The following is a 23,770-nucleotide window of genomic DNA, read 5'->3' as shown; positions in this document are numbered from 1 at the left end:
CAAATTGCTTTTGGAAATACCAGGTTTCATGCACAGAAAGAGCACTGCAGCTATATATCTATCCTGGTCTAAAGCTTTTGGAGGTAATGTAGAACAAGAAAACTGATTTCATTTATGTAACACACCAAGGAAGGGGGCAAGCTGATTTAAAAACATAGATGTGTGAACAGCACTATTGAATAATCCTTGTCACCATATCCTTTCGAAGTGCTTTCTCCAAAAATAGTCCCTACTAAAAGGCCAGGCTTGGTGCCTGCCTGTTTCTAACAAAGGTGACAGAGAATGTGGAAGTGATGACAAAAAGAAAAGAGGGGTTGCAAATGGAAGTGCAATTTTTATTATTTTCTTCTGATTTAGAAAGCACTTTTTTCTGGTGAGAAAAGGCTGTACTCATTAGAAATCGTCACAGTAGTGTTTAACACATCCAGTTGAAATGTGCATACAGAGATTAAAGACAAAGATGTCCAAGGTATCAATTCATCAATCATAAAAGATTCACACAAGGACTCCAATGTGCATTGTAAGTCCTCAGGGATACTGTTAAACAATTTGGTCTGGTCACATGCAATAGGTCCAGTCTCTTAACAAGGTTAATAGACATTAATTGTGGCGAAGGTAAACCACATGCCATTTGACTGGAGTTCTGTAGCTGTTCAAAAATCGTTGTTAAATGGGCAACCCAGTTATACTTAGCCATTGTTAAGGTCTGTGCCAAAATATTCCTTCAGTATCATTAAGTGAGGAAGATGGAATTTGACCCAGAGAAGTAGCATGCATGTTTCAGAAACACAATTAAGAAATCAGGCCTGGTAGAATGTGCTAGATCTTTGGGGTAGATGTAGGGAAAGAGACTTTATACTAGAACACATGAAATCGTTGCCCCTGTGAAGGGAAAGGTACATGATCAGATTGAAATATACAGGGCTTTTTAAAAAGAAAAAGCCCAGCAGCAGTCATTTGCATATTAGGCCACACCCTGACATCACCATTGTTTTGCACAGGGCTTTTTTCGTAGAAAGCCCAGCAGGAACTCATTTGCATATTAGGCCGCATTCCCTGACTCCAAGCCAGCCAGAACTGTGTTCTTGCACAAAAAAGCCCTGGAAATATATATGTACTCCCTTGCTTTTGGGTTATAAATGGCACTGAAAATGTAACAATTATGCCATTGCCCGGATTATTTTCTTCTAATAATTGGTCAAATCCTGCTAAAATTGAGTTTTATTGTGAATGAAAATATCCAGGGAAGATACAGCTTTAGGCTACACAGTACAATACACTAACATTGAATATACATTGTGTTATGTAAAAGTCTCTTGATACTTGGCAGAAGATATCCAGTGCCATGTTAATGAATGGGAACAAGTAAATCTTTGGTTTGAAAAACAGTAATCAAAAGAAACCAATGATCTTTCTGAAAGTACGAAGGGAAAGCCTAAGCAAGGTCAAGGAAGAGTACCTAAGGCACCTCTTGTGAAGATGATAGTTGTCATCTTTTCTGTACTCAAAACCTCAAAATAAATTTAATCTAACCCTAAATGCACTTCCCAGGAATATGAAATGAGAGAAGACCAAATCACATTAAATTTTACCTGGCAAAAGAAAAGTTGACGTGATCAGGGCTTTTTTTTTGTAGAAAACATTTGCATATTAGGCCACACCCCCTGGTGCCAAGCCAGCCGGAACTGCGCTCCTGTGCGTTCCTGCTCAAAAAAAGCTCTGCATGTGATGGAAAGGTTAATGGCCAGAAGGATGTGGGAGAATAAACCAGCTCTTTCCTGCCCCTTCTTCTTGGATCTTTAAACTTAGAAGTTTTGGGAGCTGGTGAATTGCAAGCATGGGACAGGGAGAGACAATTTGACTTTTTTTTCCCACATGCCTAGGTTATGCTATACTGGTTGTCCTGGAAATTAGGCCAAAAAAGCAAATTGTGCCTATTAGAAAGATTAACAAAATACAGTGTCTCAAACTAGTAGAAGGCACAAAGAACATGGTCTGTACTGTACCCAGGGATCGTTTTGTAGAAAAATAGGTGGTGGAGCTCATCCAGGGATTGTTATGCAGCTGCAATACATTTAATGGACAAGGAGGTGGAACTCTCAAAAAGGTTCCGTGTGAGCTCCCACTGAATCTGAGGCCTGACTACCTATAGGATGAAACAGCCAAACTAGGCTACAGTGTACTGTACTACTTTATGGGTTGCAGCTCTAAAATGAAGTGTGGCTTTGTATTTGGTGATAAGCTTGGCCAGTATCTTTCAGAACTGGGGTTGATCCTTTTCTCTTTGCATTCAAATGTTTTAAAAATTGGTCTTTGGGGTTCCTAGAACAATCAAGCCAGGTAGGGCCATAGGAAAGCTTTCAACTAACTTAAGCCCTAGGCAGATGTCTTTTAATATTTGTTTGGTGGAGGACTGGGATTTCACTTTTGTTCCTTATCTCTGGCATGCCCACATAGGGCTTGCCTGACCCCTATGAATGAAACATTACAGCTTGACATGTATAGGCCTTATCCACACTGCAGCCTCCCATTTATGAAATGTAACAGCCACATGGATTGGACCTACACAGCTTGGGCTCTGCTTTTGTAGTCCTTTGTTACAACACAATTCCAACTCATACAAGGCAGGGATACAGTATGTTGGATCCTACCAATTTTCTGCTGACATAAGACGGACTAAGGGCCCCTCTTGACCACCAGAAAGGCTATGCTGAGGATCATGGTACAAGAGCTGCAGTGTAGAAGTGTCAGGTGCAATCAAGCAGAAAATCTGATTGGATCCACTCACCACAATTGCTAAGAATGTCCATGTAGGGCTTTAAACACGTTGAACAAGTATGAGCTATCTATGTTCAGTATCAGCATTTAACATCAGTTAATTGTAACAGCATGATTGTTTCTTCGGTGCTTTTTTGGGAAGAACATTTTTACTTTATTTTCGGTAGAACATTTTCACTTTACATTTACTTCAATGGCATTCTGCTTGTTTGCACGATTGGAGTATTAGCACTGAACTTATCTCACTTGGCACACAATCATTCTAAGAATCTTTAATTTCAAAAGTAGCAAGTTTCTTATTCTCATGACTGTAGAAAACAACCAGGAAATCAAACAGTGTGACTCCACCATTTGTGTCCACAGGTTGAGATACTGTGCTAGGAGATAAAGAACTTAAATAAAATAAGGCATTAAAACATGCAATTTTGTTAATGTGTCAGCAGGTTGCCTTCCAGTGTACGCAGCTATTTAAATATGTAATTCATTTGATTCTTCAGGATGTCAGCCTAGCATCTTGATTTTGGTTGACTTCAAGCAATTTAGCTTTCTTACTGTTATTTTGTTTGATATTATTGTAAATTTCAATTCTGAAACTGCATTTAAATCAAGTGAGATTATTCTCTAAACATTGTGGCAAGCAGCAGAAACCATGTGCATTTATGTTGAGACACTTTTCTTTCCCACTGATGATTCTTTGAACTGGAACCTTTGTGCTAAAAATGCATGGAACTACAAAACATAGCTATACCTACAGTTCCTCCCATGTCGGACAGCAAATTCATCCTTCATTGCTACGATATTACAAAATAGCTTGGGCTGGACTTGATTTGATGAGTGAAGAGTCAGTCATGGTACCATTAATAATCAGAAACCATGTTTATCATTATGAAAATGACAAAGGGGGGGTGGAGAGAGATTGTCAAGTTTACACTCCTCTCCCTCCCTCTGGGTATGCAGCTCTGAGATTTTGACTTTTGGAGCAAACCACAGTTGTTGTATTTAAGCCAACAAACAATGATTTGTGGGGGAGTTTTTCACTCCCAGCCAGGATTGTAAACCATAGTTTGTATGCAAGAGAACAGAAAGACGTTTGGGGGTTCAGATGTACCCAGAAAATGCAGTTTTACCACAAAAGCCGAAATAGTTTTCAAACCATGCAGAGGAGAGAGGAAAGCCTTCAAGCCCAATGATTCCCTCAGGCCTGTTGTTTTTCCCTTGGTTTGTCACTGTTATAGGCACACCATGCCTCACATTCAATATGGCAAAGATTTGCCAAGCTAAAGAACTCTGTTGGATGCCTGTTTATTAGAACTGCGTGCAGCATTCACTTACAACACTTTTTTTTTCTACAAGTGCAATCCTAAGCATTACCCCTGCTGGGATTTATTCTCAGGTAGATGCACATAAGATTGCAGCATTAATCAATTAATTGGTTATCTATATACTTTTGGATTAACTAAAAACCTGCCCCAGTTAATCAGGCAGCACTTTAAAAGCACACTTTAATTAGAAGTACCTACTTTAAAAAATGCAGACAGCCAGAGCCATCTTAGGAGAAGTATTCTTCATTCTCTTTCACACAAGCAGAAATGCCTCTTCTAAGATGGTGCCCATTGAAACACACACATGCATCATCTAAGAGCAAAATCTACCTTTCCCCTCCCTTCAAAACAGTTCTTGTACTCCTCTCCACATTTAAGAACAATTACTTGGTTATCAGTTACAACTCATACAGTCAGTCAGCTAGGATATCATTTAATGAGGTGACCGCTGTCATTTTTGCTGACAAGCAGTTACCTTCACCTTGTACTGCTGATGAGCTCCCTGGGATGGCTGGTTGGCATCTGTTGGAGGGAATGTGCAGGAACTAGAATGAGTCCCGCAGTGTGATTCTTCACAGGCAATTCTTACATTCTGTTCTCTAGTCTTCAGTTCTAATACAAATTAAAATATTTCCTGTGTTTGATTGGGTATGAGACTCCATTTTCTGGATTTCACTATCCCTTTTTGCTGCTGGCCTACACTGCACCACATTCACTATAATGTAGGCACTGCAGGCCTTGCCATGGGAGAAAAAAACACTCAGGGAACAGATAGGCCAGAAAGATTTGAGGTAAATACAACACTGTAAATGGGACATTTTGGTTAGTGTTGGATGGTGATAAGAAAACTGAAGAGAAACCTGGCACACACTGTGTTCCCTAGTAGGGTACTGGGGCAGCTGAACAGGCAGGTTGCACACTGCCTCTTCTGGGCCTTAGCAGTCCCTTGGGGAGGATGGTGACAGTGTACCATCAAGGCACTCTAACCTGCGCCCTTCCACTTACTTCAATTGTGCTTTGCTGTCAAACAACTATTCAGCAATGTAAGAAAGGGGGTGGGGGGAGACAGAATCACAAATTGTTTTAACCAGCCACTGTCAAATCTATTTAAAGACTGACACATTCACTGAGAAGCATGAGCACTTCAACAGCTCTAGCCCTCCAAGACTGGCAGGTGAAATGCCCCGCTAGGTTCTTGCATGGTTTGTGGAAATTATCAAGCATCAGCTGTAATACCCAGAAGCCTAGTTACATTTTAATGCATATTAATTAAAAATTGTACAACATTTAGTGTTCATAATAAATGTTCAATAACAACTAACACTTTTGGCATTCTCCAAGAAAGCGCATGAAGCTCTAAAATGGATACTGCACTGCATTTTGGTTTCTTCTGTGGAATAGACCCAGAACAACCTGTGCTCATAAAGTATATAAAGCCACAATATCTTCCTTTCCCCCCTACTTCTCCACCTAATGCAACATTTTCTTCCTTTAGGTGTGGCCCATTTCCTGTTCACTGGGAGCCACCTTTGGCTACATGGCCGGTCTTCTCATTGCACCTTTGTGGATATACTGGAATAGGAAGCAGCTTACATACAAAAGCAGATAATGGACGCAAAGAAGAGAGAAGGCTTTGTTTGTTTTTGTGCCGATTCCATAAAGACTGTGCAGAGACTTCCTTGTGGGTCAAAGCTACCCAAACATCTTCGAAGCGTCATTGGGCTTTGTACCTCCTTTCACAGCATGGTTTGCATGCTGCGGCAACACGATGATGCATCTGCCATGAGTCCTAAATTGTGTTACCCCTGAGAGATTGTACTTTCCTTCCAGTCCTAATAAATTATTTTGAACAGATGGTTGCTTGCTCCTTCACAGATAAGGGATTTTGTCTCCTCCCCTCGCCCCCACCCTCTGGATTTCACCAAATGCCAATTCCTAAAATCAGCTTCCAAATTAATTTATGGTCAGTTAACAGGAGGATTTTAAGAAGTGTGTCTATGCAGGGAAGTTTCACAGTAGGTGTGGCCATTGTCCCGATGGGGTCTCACGTGATGAGGCAGCAATTAATGCATCTCGATCCTATTCTTTTTTTCACTGTGTGTTTCTTTGGCGTTAAAATGGCTATAATAGCTTCATCAAAAACGGTCTTCAGTCCTTTCTGTGTTAAAGCTGAGCACTCCACGTAGCAGCAAGCTCCTATCTGTCAAGAAAACAAATGTCTTTAATAGCTACAGAGGCACTGATTGTCCTCCCCAAAATCTATTTGTAAGCTCGTGGGGGCTTTCATTTGTACAGGAACATCAGAGATTTGTGTTTTTCTTTTCTTTGCCTTGTGAAAAACATTCTAGCATTTGACCTCCAGGAAAAGAAGTTACTCTTATTTTGTCTTTTGGTGACAGGTTTAGAAAGTATTTCATTAGTTTCAAGTTTAGAAGAAAAACACATTAAAACTAGAGTGTTTGTTTTAAATGGTTGGCTTTGTGACTGTAAGGCATTTCAGGAAAGCGCAGTGGGCAAAAGGAATCATGTTGGTAATTCTGTAAAGATTAAGCTCTTAAACAGAAGAAATAAGCCTATAAACAAAAGCAGCCTTCATAATCCAGCATCACTTCACCAGGTGTTTTAAATAGTAGTAATTTTGGAACGCCCGGAAGGTACTGCCAGCCTTTCAATTATCTCACTATTTTAATGTGTTTGATTGTCTTCCATTCCAAAGAGCTATTTTCTAATTATTAAAGAAGTAGTATTAAATGAGCCAACCTAGTTAGCAGTATTTAATATTATGTTTTATTCATGAGCAAAATAACTTCATTAACTTCTAAGATCACACTGCAGCTTTGAAATAAAAGAATTCTCCTGATTTTGAAGGGGGGGGGCAATGGCAGCAATAGAGCATATGCTTTGCATTCAGAGGGTTCCAGGTTCAGTCCCTACTATGTTCTCTTATAAAGATTTCAGGCAGCAAGTGTTGAGAGAGATCTTTCTCAGCCTGAGATGCTGGAGAGCAGCTGCCACTCAATAAGGACTTCAGATGTGCACTTACATACATCCAGTCTGAATACATACCCCCAAAAGTGCCTTATTGGTACATTCAGGTATCCAGAACAGTATTCGGGATTGTCAGGAATACTGGTGTCTGGGTCCGGTATATTTCCAGGAATCTGGGGGCAGTGTTTTAAGGATTCCAGGCATGTTCTCCCCTCCCCCAATACGTTTCCTGGGCAACATGAAAGTGGATTCCAGCTGGTGTGTGCATCAAGCACAGGGCCTGGCAGAGCTGTGGATCTGGCTGGCCCCTTTTCCTCCCACCCTTTTGTCCCAAAGTACAGATGTAGCATGATTGCAACAAAAGTAACTTTTGTGCACAAAGGCCACCTTGTCCTCTTGAGTGCAAAACTTAGTACAACCTAGTTATGCAAGTCTTCAGCAAAAACTGTCCAGGCACAAAACTTTACTGGCTGGTGTGCCTGTGTCATTATATAGCCCATCTTTACCCTGTAACTCTTTTTAAATGGTACATGCCAGTGCCCCATAAATATTAAAATGAATACCGGCATCATTTTTTTAAGGCATCAATGGGGAAGGACAAGATGAGTGACTGAAGCAGGATTTGGTTAGCTATAACATTAAGTTTCAGTCTTTCTGCCTAGCAGCAGTTTTAAGTCGTTGATTTTAATTTGTTAGTTTTAATGTATTTTGTGTTTTGTTGCTGTTTGCATAGTAAGGTAGAAAGATAGCTAATAATAAACAAACATGTTTTTCATTCATGCTGTGAACTCAGTCAGGAGGAAGCTGGGCTGAACCTCCTCTCCCCAGGAAGAGAGTCATCTGCAATTGGTTTTCAATGTATGCATCTAATAAGCCTTTGATTTTTTTGCATCCTCTTCATAGGTTCTCTTGCCCCTGGAAACAGATAGGCCAATTCTCTCCCCACCCTCCTATCTACATTCTAGAAAGGTTCTGCTAGTCACTCTGGTTAGCAGTAAATTTTATTTTTCATTGTAACATGCAGTAACTTCTAGAATTGATTTATTTATTGGACTTTTATCTCGCTCTCCCCTGTACTGCAAGGGTCAGGGTGGGTTACAAGAACAAAAATATATATAAACCAATCAATTAAAATATCAGCCAATATTAAACTGTAGCAACAATTAAAGTACATCAAATGACAATCTGGCAGAGTTGGGGAGCACTCCCAAAAGTTTCTACATGTAGATACACTCATGATAGGCCAATTTCTGAGCAGTGGGCAAAGGTGGTCAATACATCAGAGGGAACAGTGTGGACAGTGCAGCAGAGTACAGCACAGCAGGGAAGACTGTGGCCAACTCCTGACTACAGCTACCAGCTCCAGGTTGGTGGGAAATTCCTGGAAATTTTGTTATGTAGTATAAAGAAGCCAGAGTTTGGCTTTCCTCTAAGCTGAGTTAGTGTGAGCTAGCACACAATTTTTTAGCCTGCAGAGCTCACACACTTTTGTCTCAGTTCAGGAAAAATGGCCCTAGAGCAAACTAATTTATGCAGTAGCTCACAACTTTAATGCCAGTAGCTCACAAAGTAGAATTTTTGCTCACAAGACTCCACAGCTTAGAGGGAACATTGGCCTTGACTGAATATAATGCCACAGAGTCCACCCTCCAAAGCAGTTCTTTTCTGGGGACACAGATCTGTCATCTGGAATTTGGTTGTGTTCCCAGGAAATTTTCAGCCTCCACCTGGGGGTTGGCTGCTCTAGCCATGGCAGCACCCTCTGGGTAACTTGATGCCACCTGACTGGCATGATTATCTAGATCTGGCTGCTTGCTCATGTTCAGTAGCAGCCTTCCCTATGTGCGACTTTGCAATTGCCAACTCCAGATTGGCAAATTTCTGAAGATTTGAGGTGTGGAGCTTGAAGAGGGTGGGTTTGAGGAGAGATGGAATCTCAGACAGGTACAATGCCATAAACTCCGCCTCAAATCAACAATTTTCTCCTGGAGAGCACTGTTGCCAATCTCCAGGTGAGGGCTGGAGATCACTCAAAATTACAACTGCTCTCCAGATGGCAGAGATAATTCCCCTTGAGGTGTGGGGAGGGGAGTGAATCTGGGAAATCTGCAAGGGTGGGGGGACACTTGCCTACTGCCCTTTTCTAGAGCCTGTTGTATTTTCTCCTCAATGGGCCTTACTCCTAGTCTACAAATAAGACCAGAATCTGACTGTTGTTCTAGCAAAGATGTCAACCTGAACAGGTTAGAAGAAGGGAAAGGGTGTGCATGTGCATACACATGCCAATGGATGAATCCACTTTCTTCCTCCAGTCTGCAGCCACAAGGAGCACCAGCACCCAGCCAGCTTTCCAAGACAGTGCTCCAGAATGTCTAGTGTACTGTGGCTAATAAAGCTCTTTACTTCAGAGGCATGAAAGATTTCTGCTAATCTCTCCCTCATATACTGTATTAGTTCATGAATTTCTTTTTAGCAATAGCAGTGGTAAGAGTGGAGTAAACATTAGGTCAGAACAGCACGTTTGGAGATATCTGAGGAATCAAGGGCCACTGGTGGAAATGAGGGCCTATACAAGATAAAGGAACTGCATATATTAGAACCAAAATCCTGGCCCAAAGGATGTCCACTTAGCCTCAACTAAGGCCGGGACCTTTTCTGTCCTGGTCCCCACTTGGTCCAACATGCTCCCACCTGAGATCAGGGCCCTTCGGAACTTACTACAGTTTCACAGGGCCTGTAAAACAGAGCTGTTCCACCAGGCTTTTAGCTGAGGCAGTGGACACCCAAATATATTGGCCCCCCTGCACAGAAGTTGCTGACCATCTGCCCCATATGGAGTCCTGATATGATAAAAGCTGATGTGATTTCCATACCATCTGCCCAACCTGGGGTGGGGGCAGGATTCTGAATTATTATATTTGCCATCTTTTAATAGCTTGTTTTATCTGTCTTAATGAATACATATTAACTGGCTTTTAATGTTATACAATGTGAGGTTACCTGAAGAGAGCAATGGTCTGAATCACATTGATCAAGTAAAGTTCTCTTAATGGAAGAGAATTCAAGCATTGCCAAATTTTTGTGAAATGAGCAAAATGTAAATGGTAGTGTGCATTCAGATCTACCAGAATTATACTTTGTCGGTATTTGGAGTTTGGGGGGGATATTTCGACTTACCAAGTATATCCAGATTTTCTCAGGAAAACCAGAAGAAAATCCCAGGAAAATCCCAGATATAGTTGGCAATTACTGGTAGTCCCAAAAATAACAGAGAGGCAGGAGCAGATTGCTCCACCTCTCAGCTGTTCGTTGGGCTTCTATTATAGTCCCTTTAAAGTTAAGGACTGCAGAAGATGGCCCGAGGATCAGCATTGCCAGGGGAAGAAGACTATTCAGCATGGCTTGGGGCTGGCTTTTTGTACAGTCCAGTTTAAACTGGTCCCAGAATGTGCATGCCACAGGGAAGTAGCAGGAGAAGCCATCCCAGCCAGGTCTGCATGTGGCCTCCCCATGCTGATCCTGGGGGCATAAAAACATAAGAAAAGCCATGTTGGATCAGGCCAATGGCCCATCCAGTCCCAACACTGTCACATGGTGGCCCAAAAAGCAGGTGCCACCAGGAGGTCCATCAGTGGGGCCAGGACACTACAAGCCCTCTCACTGTTGCCCCCGCCCCCCAAACATCAAGGTTTTTTCCCAATGCAGTTTAAACTGTGCTGCAGGAGAAGCCAGGCTGGCTGGTTTTTTTTTGGTATTTTTTCTTCTTGGACCTGAAAAAATATCAGGATTTCTGAAAAATCCCAGCTCTGAATATTATACCAGTATTAGGATCTAGGGTTTTTTGGAAATACTGAAATTTTTTTCAGGCCCAATAGACCCAAACTGAGATATATTCATTAAAAAAAAATTGCACACCCTTGTTTAATGAACATGGAGGTCTAGAGAAAAACAAAAGGGAGTACTGAAATGTTCACATGAGGTGCAGATAAATATACTTTTTTATCATTACAAATGAGTCTGAATGACATCTGTACATATGAGAGACATTTCTGACCTACTGCTGAAACAAGCACAAAGCATTTTCCTGGTTTTCAATCAACTCTATAGACAGTTCTGATGTGATGGGAACCTGCTACTTGATTAGTGAAGGACAGCGATCTCGTGGTATGAAAACAGTGGGTGATCCACTCTTCCGCACTGTTCTCTGAAGAGGCTGCAGTGCTGCTTCTGGTACTCCACTTCAAAGTAATAGTTTCAAGCATATTAGTATAGGCCCTGTTCTTTCATTTGATGCTTTCCTGTTAATATCTACTTGTTATTTCACTGCAGTTGTTCTTTCATGTACAATTTCATAAAAGCTTTCAAAATGGGAGTAGAAGGGAAACCCAATGGGCTAGCCTGTGAATTTCTAATAGCCAGCTTACCTCTTTTGCTAGCTTTTGTCCTTGCTCCATAGATATTGGTTTCTCTTTCATGTCATTCAATCGTGCTAAAGTTTTGGGATCATCTCGAAGATCAATCTGTTGGGAAAAGATCACAAATCAGGGGCATGCTTTCTCATGCATTACAGTCTTGGAATGGAACTGGGTACAGCAAGTATTTTTCTGAGAGTGGAGCTGCCTAGGACAAAGGTGGGGGCATGTGTGGAAGAGAATCAGCATGTGGAGAAAGGGCATTGCTCCACTCACCAGTTCTCGCACACACCTCCTTCCCTCTTACTAGATGAGATCAAAAATGAGCTCAGTTGTGTGGGGGAAGAAGTGAAGAAGGAGACACTGCAGGAGATAACCGGTTTTGTTCCCACCCACTACTTCTTGCAAATTACCTCCCACCCCACCCCCCACATTAACTATTAACAGATGAACTCCTTAAGAAATGCTTGTTTTTGTATTATGTAGTGCTGCTCTGAATCTTAGAACATTTTTGCAATTACCCTTTCCAACTACCAAATAATTTTAAAAACCAATAACAACTGCAATAACAAAACCATTTAAAACTATTAGATTTTAAATTGAGAAGATCTGAGCCCAGCAGTGCTAAAGCATACAGCCCAACATAAATGTGTATATTGGGAGAAGGAAGGCCTCTCACAGCACAGTCCCAGATTTGCCCTGGGAAGCTGGCAGGGCAAACACTGTGCAGCTTGTACTTCTCCCACAATCTCCCCCATCAACCCTATAGATGAGATTTCTGCAACAGATGTGAATGGTTGTGTTATGAACTATAACGATTTCCCCCCATCCCTTTGCAGCATGTGACACATATAATCAATTGAATCATCTGGCTGAATCCCACAATTGATGAAACAGTGTGCAGTATATATTCATACAGATGCGTGCTTTGAGCCTAAGTTTTGAAAAAAAATTTAGCAGGCGGGGGAGGGCACACCTGATGAACTTAGTTTTCTGCAAGTATGGTGCGCCTCATTCGATTATTTCACTTCTGGCACAACACATTTTGGATTTCTGCAAACAAATTTGCCATTCCGTGCTTTTAAAAGTGGTACAGGGCTAAGGAAGCCAGACCAGAAGACTCTAGTCATCCTCTCTCTGGCTCTATATCTAAATTACCTTGATACATCCTTTATTACTTTGGTTGCAAACCAGAAAAAGAATGGGGTGAAATCCTATCGGGTTAGAGGGAATAAGACAGTAAAAAAGAGATTGGAAAAAGGAGGGAGTGGTTGGACCTTGGAGAAGCTCAACTGCATGCACATAAAGCAGGATGGAACCTTAGAGAACTAAAGCTCAGCTGGTGTAGGGTAGCAACTAAGAAACAGCTGCAAATCAGGATCTTTCTGGCCCGAATCACACCAGGTAGTCTTGGGCAAAATGGCCAATTTTCTCTTAGCCCATCACCTTCCATTTACAATATGAAGAAAATTAAAAGTATTGCCCTCACAGACAAAATAAGGTATGTTAAAAGCTTTGGACATTCTAAAACACTATATAAATGTTATGCATGATCATAATGCAAAAGCCTTGCTGGAAAAGATAAGCTCTGAGGGGAACCTGAAGGGGAACAAGAAAGATGGTAACATGTAAGTGTTCTGGAAAGGCATTTGAAGCAACAGGGAAAATTGGCAGAGCACTTAAGCAGCCAGCAGACTTTTGGGGGCTTACTTCAGAGTTGGAGAGCGAAAGTCACAGACAGGGACTGAATGAGAAATAAGGACAAAAAGGCAAAACAGGCCAAAACTATGAAGAGATTTAAAACTAAGGGCCAGGAATTCATGCTGGATGTGCTACACTGGAGTCCAGTAACACCTTAAATATTCATCAGGCATCTTACAAAGGGAGTCTTGAAAGCTCATACCCTCAACAATCTTGTTGGTCTCAAAAACACTACTGGACTCAAACCAAGCTGTTGTACTATGGACCAACATGGCTACCACATGAGACTGGTATGTGGTGGATGTGGAGGAGGATCCTTTTGCTCTTGTAAAACACATGATAGTCAAACCTACCTGGGTTCCAACTAACAAGAAGGGTACATTTGGAGCATATTCTTTCAGCTCTGGCACCCATTCCTCCTTCACGTTCTGAAAGGAAGCTGGATTTACCACAGAGAAGCAGATGAGGAAGACGTCAGTCATGGGATAAGATAATGGTCTCAGGCGATCATAGTCTTCCTGGGGAAAGGCAAATGAACATTATTTGCTGCTAGCAGCTTTGTAGCAGCACTTCATCTCCTATAACTTTTGTTCTATATAGTCTGATGATCCTGAGCAGTACTGGGAAAAAGAAGCACCATATGAATCCCCTGAGTACCCTGAAGGAAAAGCAAAATAGAAATGGGATGTTACTGTGTTCCTGACCTTATCTTGAATATTGCAACTCTGCAACTGAGTCTACAGACTGACTACTATGATGGAGCTGTTAAGACAAAGTTAATGCACACAAGAGTTACTTATTGTATGCAGATTATAGCTCTGGTAGGGGGTTAAACAGAAGATCAACCTTAGATTGAATAATATGACATCATTAGGGTGAAAGTCTTCTAGTCATAGAGCCCCGTGGCGCAGTGTTAAAGCTGCAGTACTGCAGTCCTAAGCTCTGCTCACGACCTGAGTTTGATCCCCAGCGGAAGCTGGGTTTTCAGGTAGCTGGCTCGAGGTTGACTCAGCCTTCCATCTTTCCAAGGTCGGTAAAATGAGTACCCAGCTTGCTGGGGGGAAAGTGTAGATGACTGGGGAAGGCAATAGCAAACCACCCCGTAAAAAGTCTGCCATGAAAACGTTGTGAAAGCAATATCACCCCAGAGTCGGAAACGACTGGTGCTTGCACAGGGGACCTTTCCTTTCCCCTTCTAGTCAAGCAAGCTGATTAAAGCTTGAGGGGGGAGTCACAATATTTATTTATCTGAAATATTTTTCTTACTCTTCAGTTTTACTAAAACCTCCTCAAAACAGATTACAAAATAAAAAAATTGTTTCTTTTCAAAAATGCCAAAACCTTTTTAAAAATTCAACTAGAAGCAGCTAGAATCAATCCTAAAACAAATAACACTAAATCAGTAAGAACAATCAAACAGCAAAATAAATAAATATATAGACAGGCTCAAGTCACAGTCAGTTCATGTCATCTGTCAACAAATGTTCTCCACAATACAACAGTTTTTGCATCTCTCCAGAACACTGAAACAAAGGAAGCTAAACAGGCCCTCTGGTAGGGTCGCCACTGGATGTGGGGAATCTTCTGCCACTGGGGTTGTCAGCAGTGGGAGAAAAATACAATTTAAAAAAATGAACATCAGCTGAGTCACTCACAGGTTCACACCCCTCTAGAAATCGGCCAAAACAATATGGTAAAACAAATAGAATTTCCAATGATTCCTAGAGGAGATTGACATGAATTCCAGGCTTTCCCAGAAGAGACATCATGTAAAACCATAGAATTTTGGGGGATTCCTATAGAGGACTAACATCTCTTCCATGTTTTCCCAAAAGTTCTCTCTAGGAATCACCAAAACTCTATGGTTTAACATGGTACCATGACATCACCTGATGCTTCCCATGCCCCTCCCCAACAGGGCTCCCTGCTGGTTGTCAGGCTAGGCAACCCTACCTCTTGGGCAGATGATTACAAAGTCTGCAAGCCACAGCTGAAAAGGCTGTGATCCACATGCCTACCAATCTCATATCTGTAAGGAGGAAGAGGATATGCAAGGCTGCTGCTTTAAATGTGACCCATTTAAAGCAGGCCTTACCATAAGTTCTGGCCTTGATACATATCTAAACCCCAAACTCTCCAGTCCACCACAGTGCCCCTCAGTTCTGGCAGCCTTGTCTAATAACGGATGAAGTTAAGCCAGTGAAGGTTCAGAGGGTGGGGGAAACCAATTAAACAAAGCAGAGCACAAATCATCTCATAAAGAAAGACTTAAACAAGCTGGGGCTGGAAAAAAATACGAAGTTGTTTCAGATCTGAAAAGTTTCCATTTTCTCTAAGAATACAATAATTGGGATCAGGTTGAAGACAGACATTCATTTAACACAATTAACCCATGAACTTCACTGCAACTGGATGTTGCAGCAAGCACCAGTAGCTTTAAAAATTAATTAGATCGATGTTTGGAGGCTACTAGCTATTAACAGCCAAAAATGCAACTTCCATTGTCCAAAGGATGGGGTACGTCTGACTTGTGACTAACAAGCCACCAGGGAAAAGGAAATCCCTATCTCTGTATGCCTTTGCACTTTCTATGTACTGCATCTAAAGAAGCATAAACACCCAACTATAAATTCGTTTTGTTTCCACAGTATATTACCATCAGACTACTGTGAGACTTCAGTCTGAGGAAAAATGGATAGACCAAAGACAAATTGTTGTAGAGTGCTGAAAATGATATAAGAGAAGTGCTGATTCCTTCCTCTGGTGTGTGTGTGTGTACACACACACACTTTGGAGGGAGGGGGCAGTCTCACCCTGGTGTAGTGGTTAAGTGTGCGGTCTCTTATCTGGGAGGACCGGGTTTGATTCCCCACTCCTCCACTTGCACCTGCTGGCATGGCCTTGGGTCAGTCATAGCTCTAGCAGGAGTTGTCCTTGAAAGGGCAGCTGCTGTGAGAGCCCTCTCCAGCCCCACCCACCTCACAGGGTGTCTGTTGTGGGGGAGGAAGGTAAAGGAGATTGTGATCCGCTCTGAGACTCTTCGGAGTGGAGGGCGGGATATAAATCCAATATCATCTTCTAAATGGGTTTCACAGGTTTTTTAAGATATGAGATGAAAACCTGCAAAACCTGTTCACCAGAGGCAAAAAGTGAGCAAGTACACATGTAAAAGGTAGTTCCCTGTGCAAGCACCAGGTTATTACCAACCCATGGGGTGACGGCACATCAGGACGTTTTCATGGCAGACTTTTTACAGGGTGGTTTGCCATTGCCTTCCCCAGTCATCTACACTTTACCAAGCTGAGTATTCATTTTACTGACCTCGGAAGAATGGAAGACTGAGTCAACCTTGAGCCGGCTACCTGAACCCAGCTTCTGCCTGGATCGAACTCAGGTTGTGAGCAGAGCTTGGACTGCAATACTGCAGCTTAGCACTCAGCGCCACGGGGCTTCTTAAGTGCACATGACTTGGCCCAATTTTCACACTGTGTTCTCTGGAAAATTACCATCAGTTATTTACTGCCTGAGAAAAAAAATTGTCAACCATTTTAGAACTATGAAATCTTTGATACGTTTCAAAATAATGCCAGTAAAATTATCAAACATATGTTTGGGTTATCTACCAATCTACCCTTGCAAACAATGTTATCTGGTTAAGAGGAACCACTTGCAGCAAACTACCCCTCAAAAACAGTATCCTGAATCCAATCATGTTGTTCTTCTCACTGAATGGTTCTTCCACTTGTGGGGGGGACAGTAATTTCAACTTTACTCCCACAGTAGATGTCCTTTTTGCCTCCTATGTTGTTCCAGAGGAACAAAAGAAGAAAGGGGCTCACTGAATAACAGCAAGAGGGAAAAGGGAGAAAGCCTTGATCTGCAAAGTCCAGATGTTTGGAAACACATCAATGTGTATGATGCTTGAATCACACCAACAGTGGTCAGACAATAAGATTAAATGTCTTTTACTCTCATTTGGTGAGTAATTTATGCTGATTACTGGAAATATCTGAGAAACAGAATATTTTGTGTCACGTAGCTGAAATGTAAAATGAGAAGCATTTCTCACTATAAGAACCAGGATTCAAGTCAAGTCACATATGAGAGATGGCTGTTGTGAAAAAGTGTCCCTTTTTTGAAAGCGAGGGGAGGGAATTTCCTGTAATGCCATGAATGCACACCCTCCAGTTCTTCAGTTTAAAAAAGGGTGTTTCTGTGCCTCAGAGTGTGGGTCTTAGAGCTCAAGGTGGAAGCTCAAGGTGGTCTGGTAGACAGTGACAAAGCCAGTACAGTACACATTGAAACGTATCGTGCCAAATATGAGAACTTAAGCACATGCCAGCAAGATTTGTGAGGCAAGCCAAACACACTACACAGCAAGTTAGATCTCTACCCCATATCCCAAGTGTTCCCTGCTTCTCAGGAGAAGGTTTGAAGGTGGCACTGCAAATATGCACTTTTTGCCATTTTTCCAGTTCCAGCCTAAAGGCCCAAACTGTGCAGTGGCAGCAGTAACACACATACAGCTTCCCCAGTTCTGTAGAAAGAGGTTCTGTGTATCTAGGTGCCAAATCCTCTTTGTGCCTACTGCTTACCTCACTGCAATTCTTCTCCTCCTGTAGGACTTTTTCTCCTAGCTAAGCATGCTTCTTTTTTTGGAGTTTAGCTGACCAGAAAGGAGCTGAAGGAAAGAAAGTGTATGGAGGTAAATGGAGGGGGGGGGGATCTGAGTTTCTCACTTGCATTCCTCTTTTGTTGTTTGAAAAGTTTGCCCCATCCCCAGCCTCTTCTTTCTACACAACTCAGGGTAGGTCCTCTGAATTCACAGAGCTGTCACTGTTGCATCCAGCTCAGCCCTTAGACTCTTTTGTTCCATTTCTATGACGTTCCTGTTGAAGAATGCATTATGTGGGAGTGCAACTGGTAGCAGTTAAATGTATAATAGCTTCTTTTTGGAAGGGAAAGAAATGTCAGCTATGGAAATATGGCTTGCTAGTCCAAATGGGGAAACCCTAATAATGGACAAACTCATAGAGTCACCAAGACACAGCCTCTCTCCTCATCTCTATGACTGGATGTTGCAGTCCAGGCAGTGCAGTCCAGACTCCCAATCTTGCAAAATATGATAATCTTAACTACGTTGCTGCAATTTTTTTTGACAAAATCATAAGAACAGCCTCCTGAATTAGACCAAAAGGTCAATCTAGTCCAGCATTTCTAATAAGCAAAGAGGCTTACAAGCATTACAAGAAGGCAAACAGTTTTGCTCCGATGGATCATAAGATCCCATGCAGCATAAGCAGAACTTTCCTGCTTTCCCCCTCCTGTTTCAGTCTTCTATGACCCCCCAAACCATGGACAGTGGAACCCCAGGAACACCACACTGCAGGGGAGGTGGCTGTAATGATAGGACAAATTGGCAAAAATTGTCCTCCTCTTTTGCATGAGTAGAAGCACAAGCAAAACTGCGGAGGTTAGAGTCCAAGCCCACATATTTAGAGGTACACAGCCACTGTACAGGTCTGACTTAGCTATCATGGTTAATAGCTGCTGATAGACCTGTTCTTCACAAATTGATCTGATCCTTTTTTAAGCCATCTGTGGAGAAACGCCATCTTAGTCAATGTTGTAGCTTCATTGGGAGGGAAAACATGAAACTGCAAAGCAGGCTTGGGCCTAGCCTTCCCCTCACTCCCCCCTCCCTTCCAGAGCCAAACCAACAACGCTAGGGGGAAAGTCTCCCAGAGAGACAGGAAGTTCTTTTGTTCTATGCATGTGAGTTAGGAGGAAGAGTGTTCAGTTCTCAGCTGCAGCTCGAAGGAAGAGGTTGCCAGTGTGGGGGCTCCTGCCTGTGCATGCGGCCTAGTCAGGAAAATGAGGCCTCCAGGCAGTAAGACCAAGTAAGTCATCCCAAAAGGCAGGGTGTGTTTAGATCAGGGACAGTAGGATGTGTTTATAACACATTTTCTTTGTCATGCTGTTTGCTGTGCGGGTGCTGTGCTGTGCTTACATGCAACTGTTTTTGTTTTGTTCTTCTTTTATTTTCTTTTTCTCTTTTAATTAAATATTTTTACTGTTTTAAATGCTGGCAGTCCATCTCTGTACCACATAGATCCCCAACCGCCTTAGACCACGCTGTTTTATAAAGGGGGCCCCGGGCAAGGGGGAAGGCATGCAGTTGGATAAGGTGCCAATCCCCCAGGGGTTCCCCAAAGAAGTGCTGAGGTCTCTGTGATACCCAAGTACAGGGTGGCAGAGGACCTTAAGGCCTGGCCTCATAGCTGGAGAGGGGGATTGGGAGTCCTGTTCCTCTCAATCTGAACCCCTAGACTGCGCAGGTGGTGGCAGCGAGCCCAAGGGGCAGGAGGAGAAATAGCTCCCTCCAGGAGTTGGCGACTCAATAGGGAGCTGACGGGACCGGGTCTGAAGGCAGAATCGGGCCGGTTCCGTCACACCATCTATTAATTATTAAAAATGCATCTGAATATATTAAGCTAGAAACCTTCATGTTTTTAGGTATGTGTACCACATATTCACCAACAGTTCCCCAATAGGGACATGCTTGTAACACCCTAATCCTTAAGAGTTTTTAAAGACATTTTAACAAGGCATTCCCCAAAACTAAATATAGATGGCAGTGATTTATCATGCGCAAGAACCAGAAAACAGGGACTGTCTGTGGGGTCAGTGGAAGTATATAGTATTACTTTCTGTAATATCATTAAAGCATATTAAATAACATATTAAAATTAATGTTTCATAGAGTGTATATATGACCTTAGATGTCATGAAGGTATAAATTATTTTTACAGTAAATGCCAGGCAGCTGGGTATAAAGTATCCTGGATGTAAATGTCGGGCAGCCAAAGCATTAGGATCCAGAGGCAAGCCCTGGTCAAAAGACAGCAACACAGACAGGGTCATTGCCAGGGCAACTAGGTGCTGTGTTTATTTCCAAACAGCTGCAAGGGGAAGTAGAGGGGGAAGGCCTCCAATGCCTGACCCATCTTAACCCACACACACCCCGCCCGGTGATGGAAGACCATTCTCCTTTGTGCAGAAGTTTGATCCTCATTCAAGCTAATACACTCCCCTACCCTGGGGCAAGAAACAGTACAACAACAACAAAAAACCCTTAATTGTATGACCTGTATGAATCCATGTAATTATAACATATTTACATTAATTCTTATATTTGTATCACTTTTATTTTGATTTTGCTAGATACAAGCAAGGGGCTATGCAAGTGATTAGCTTCCCTCCTCCACAAAAATCTTAAGCAGTCATCCCTCAGGTTTTTGAAATTTTCCAGAGGCAGTGCACCCACCACCTCTCAAGCATCTCTTCTTGAAGTCATAGGAGTTAGAATCTTGCTGTCTTTTTTAAATTGGGGGGGGGGGAGGGCTGGTAAATTACTATGACATACACAGGAAGCTGAATTTTGCCACCACTACATTCTCTACCTTTTCTGTGTGGCATACACAATTTAATTTAATTTTTCAATTTATACCCCACCCTATCCCGCAAGCGAGCTCAGGGCGACTTACATTAAAACCTAACAGTGACATTAAATAAACCACATGGCAACAGACCATAAAACCATGTATAGGCTGGAGCTTTCAGTACAACTTGAGCACCTAGATAGTAGGGTGCTGGGGGAAGCAATGGCTTGAAGAGATTCATCTTGCAGGCCCTGCGAATCTTGGATAAGTCCTGCAGGGCCCGGATTTCCAGTGGGAGCTCATTCCACCAGGTAGGAGCCCAAACTGAAAAGGCCATCATCTCAGGTAGTATCAAACTGTACTGTTAATTTTAATTAATAAATTCAAACAAGCAAAAGTCCTCAATGTTTTCAGGCATCAAACTAGGTCTTGATCCAGGAAACATTCATCCTAAAATCCAGCCACGTTTCTGCAGGCAGGGATACAAGACTTTCTTTCTAGCCTGAAGGAGAGAGTGGGTTTTTTGAAGCATGAAAAATATTTGAAGAACTTGAGTGGAATATTTTAAACACATGGAACAGATGGGAGGGGGAAATCCACACAATTCAGAAAAACTGTCCCAAATGAAGTTATGTTAAAAGCATGCACCTGTACTCCTTTACATTAAAAGAGAACTGGCCTCTTGTCAGAGCAGCCTTAGAAATAAGAAAGGGGGGGTAGGGGGAAAACATCTGGAAAATGAGAGTTGGAAAGCTTTAAAGCTGTATGAGCTGGAAGGGACCACTGCAGCATGAGAATGCCTGAGACCATGGCAGTGTGGAACCAAGGCTTTCCATGGCAGGGTGCTGAGGGAAGCCCCTCTCCTTCACTGTCTCAAGTCATAATGCGCAAAGGAAGTAAACCTGCAAGCTACTGTGATCATTTGGAAGCAGCTCAGCATAACAATGTCCTATTTTGGAAACCTTGGGGCAGAAAAGCAGCATACAAGCTAACTAAAATAAATAACATGAGCTAAAATGTTATGGCCTGATCTGAATAACTGCTTTACTGAGGCAAAGCTTGGATATAGTCAGGAGCCAGCTGGTAGCCACATATAATGTACTGATTAGATTTTTATCTCCAAAGAGCTCAGGGGCAGCCCTCACACTTCCCCTAATTTTATCCTCACAACAATCCTGTGAGATTTGTTACAATGAGGAATAATTGCTGGCTGACGATGAGGCTGTATGTGTGTTTGAACCCAGGTTATTCCAGTTCTAGTTTGATCAAACCACTACACCTCACTGATTCTCACTCAAATCTTCCCGAGAGCCAGTTTGGTGTAGTGGTTAAGTGCACGGACTCTTATTTGGGAGAACTCGGTTTGATTCCCCACTCCACTTGCAGCTGCTGGAATGACTTTGGGTCAGCCATAGCTCTCATAAGAGTTGTCCTTGAAAGGGCAGCTGCTATAAGAGCTCTCTCACAGGGTGTCTGTTGTGAGGGGGGGGGGAGATAAATGAGACTGGACTGCTCTGCGATGCTGAGATTCATAGGGTAAGATATAAATCCAATATCATCATCATCTTCTTCTGGAAAGCCTGTACCTGTTTGTACCCTCCAAGTCCCTGATAAGGCCTAGTGTTGTCACCCTTCTGAGCAGCTGCAAAATGTGATAGTAATGGGTCTATATGGCTGGAGGCTTCAGGTTTTCATCTTGCTGTGAAATTACATGTGCCACACAGAAAGTTCTTGGCATGGCACTTGATCACCTCACCTCCAAGAAAATGAATTTAGTGTAGTATCCTTTGGCTGCCATAAGGTGACAACATGGACTTTGACCTCAGGCTGCTGCATAATCCCAGCCATATACAACAATTAGTCCTACAGCAGAATCATAGAGTCAGAAGGGGTCACGCAGACCATCTAGGCCAATATCCTGCTCAATATAGGATTGGCCTTAAGCATTCCAGGTAAGTATTTGTCCAGCCACTATCTGAAGGCCTTGAGCTGTTTTTTGAGCAGTTGCCTATTAGGAAAGACTTTGATGTCGGCTGTAAATGTACTATATATATGAAGAATTTGTTAGAATAACTGAAGGAGGATGAATTTGAAGTTGTCTTTCATTTGGATTGTGCTTGAAATTACTGGAGTAGTCTCTGTGAAAAAAGACTGTGAAGTGTACCTTGCTGGAAGGAACTTCAAAGCAGGATATGAAGTCGACCTCCTGTGACAATGGGACTCTACTTTGTATTGTGAACTTCTAGTGAGAGTGCTCCATAACTTAATGTATGTGTGCTTTTGCATTTCACCTATAAATTTGGAATTATAGTGCATGAAATTTTAGTAATTGTGGTCACTATAATCCTGTGGGTTGTTTCCATTTTACTATCTGAAGACTGTCAGTGAGGGAGAGCTCACCATCCCCCTAGGCAGCTGATTCCACTGCTGAACTCTGACTGTAAAAAAAAAAAATTTTCTTAATATCCAGCTGGTACCTTTCTGTCTGTAATTTAAACCCATTATTGGGAGTCCTATTCTGCTGCCAACAGAAACAGCTCCCTGCTCTCCTCTAAGTGACAGCCTTTCAAATACTTAAGAGAGCAATCATATCCCCCCCTCAACCGCCTCTTCTCCAAACAGAACATTCCCAAGTCCCTCAGCCTTTCCTCACAGGACTTGGTCTCCAGGCTCTTGATCATCCTTGTTGCTGTCTTCTGTATCTGTTCCATTCTGTCTGCTCATAGTCAGCTTACAGTCCTACTAACAGGGCTTGCCAAGAGAAAGAGGGCAAACATCTAGAGGCCCTGGTCACTCCAAGAGCTGGGCAAGTCATGTGACATCTTCATGTGACAGATCAAGATAGGTAGCCATGTTAGTCAGTCTATAGCAGCAGAAAAGAGTTAGAGTCCAGTAGCACCATAAAGACTAACAAAATTTGTGGTAGGGTACGAGCTTTTGTGAGTCACTGTTCACTTCTTCAGATACTACTTTAGAAAAGTGACCAGTGACTCACAAAAGCGCATATCCTGCCACAAATTTTGCTAGTTTTTAGGGTGCTATTGGACGCTTGCTCTTTTCTACATATATAATGTTGTATGTTGGTAATGGAACACACATTTTGCCAGGGACCTGCAGCAGTTCATGG

General features: G+C 42.3%; 2 protein-coding genes across 2 annotated transcripts in view; one reads left to right on the top strand and one right to left on the bottom strand.

Annotated features, from left to right (window-relative positions):
- Positions 1-5,954, top strand: part of LOC132577983 (phosphatidylinositol-glycan biosynthesis class F protein-like) — a 32,373-nt gene extending 26,419 nt beyond the window's left edge. Inside the window, exon 6 of the mRNA XM_060247777.1 lies at positions 5,596-5,954. Within this exon, the coding sequence (XP_060103760.1) occupies positions 5,596-5,709 (114 nt within the window). The 3' untranslated portion in view covers positions 5,710-5,954. The remainder of the gene's footprint in view (positions 1-5,595) is intronic.
- The window catches only part of LOC132577972 (rho-related GTP-binding protein RhoQ), a 47,141-nt gene continuing 24,576 nt past the window's right edge, over positions 1,206-23,770 (bottom strand). The window contains exons 3-5 of the mRNA XM_060247766.1: positions 13,555-13,719; positions 11,513-11,608; positions 1,206-6,300 (exon numbers count right to left, since the gene is read on the bottom strand). Of these exons, the coding sequence (XP_060103749.1) occupies positions 6,145-6,300; positions 11,513-11,608; positions 13,555-13,719 (417 nt within the window). The 3' untranslated portion in view covers positions 1,206-6,144. The remainder of the gene's footprint in view (positions 6,301-11,512; positions 11,609-13,554; positions 13,720-23,770) is intronic.

The sequence above is a fragment of the Heteronotia binoei genome, chromosome 1 (genome assembly GCF_032191835.1).
Source record: "Heteronotia binoei isolate CCM8104 ecotype False Entrance Well chromosome 1, APGP_CSIRO_Hbin_v1, whole genome shotgun sequence".
Taxonomy (NCBI): Eukaryota; Metazoa; Chordata; class Lepidosauria; order Squamata; family Gekkonidae; genus Heteronotia; species Heteronotia binoei.
Note: the sequence above shows the minus strand (reverse complement) of the source record. Positions and strands in the feature narration are given on the sequence as shown.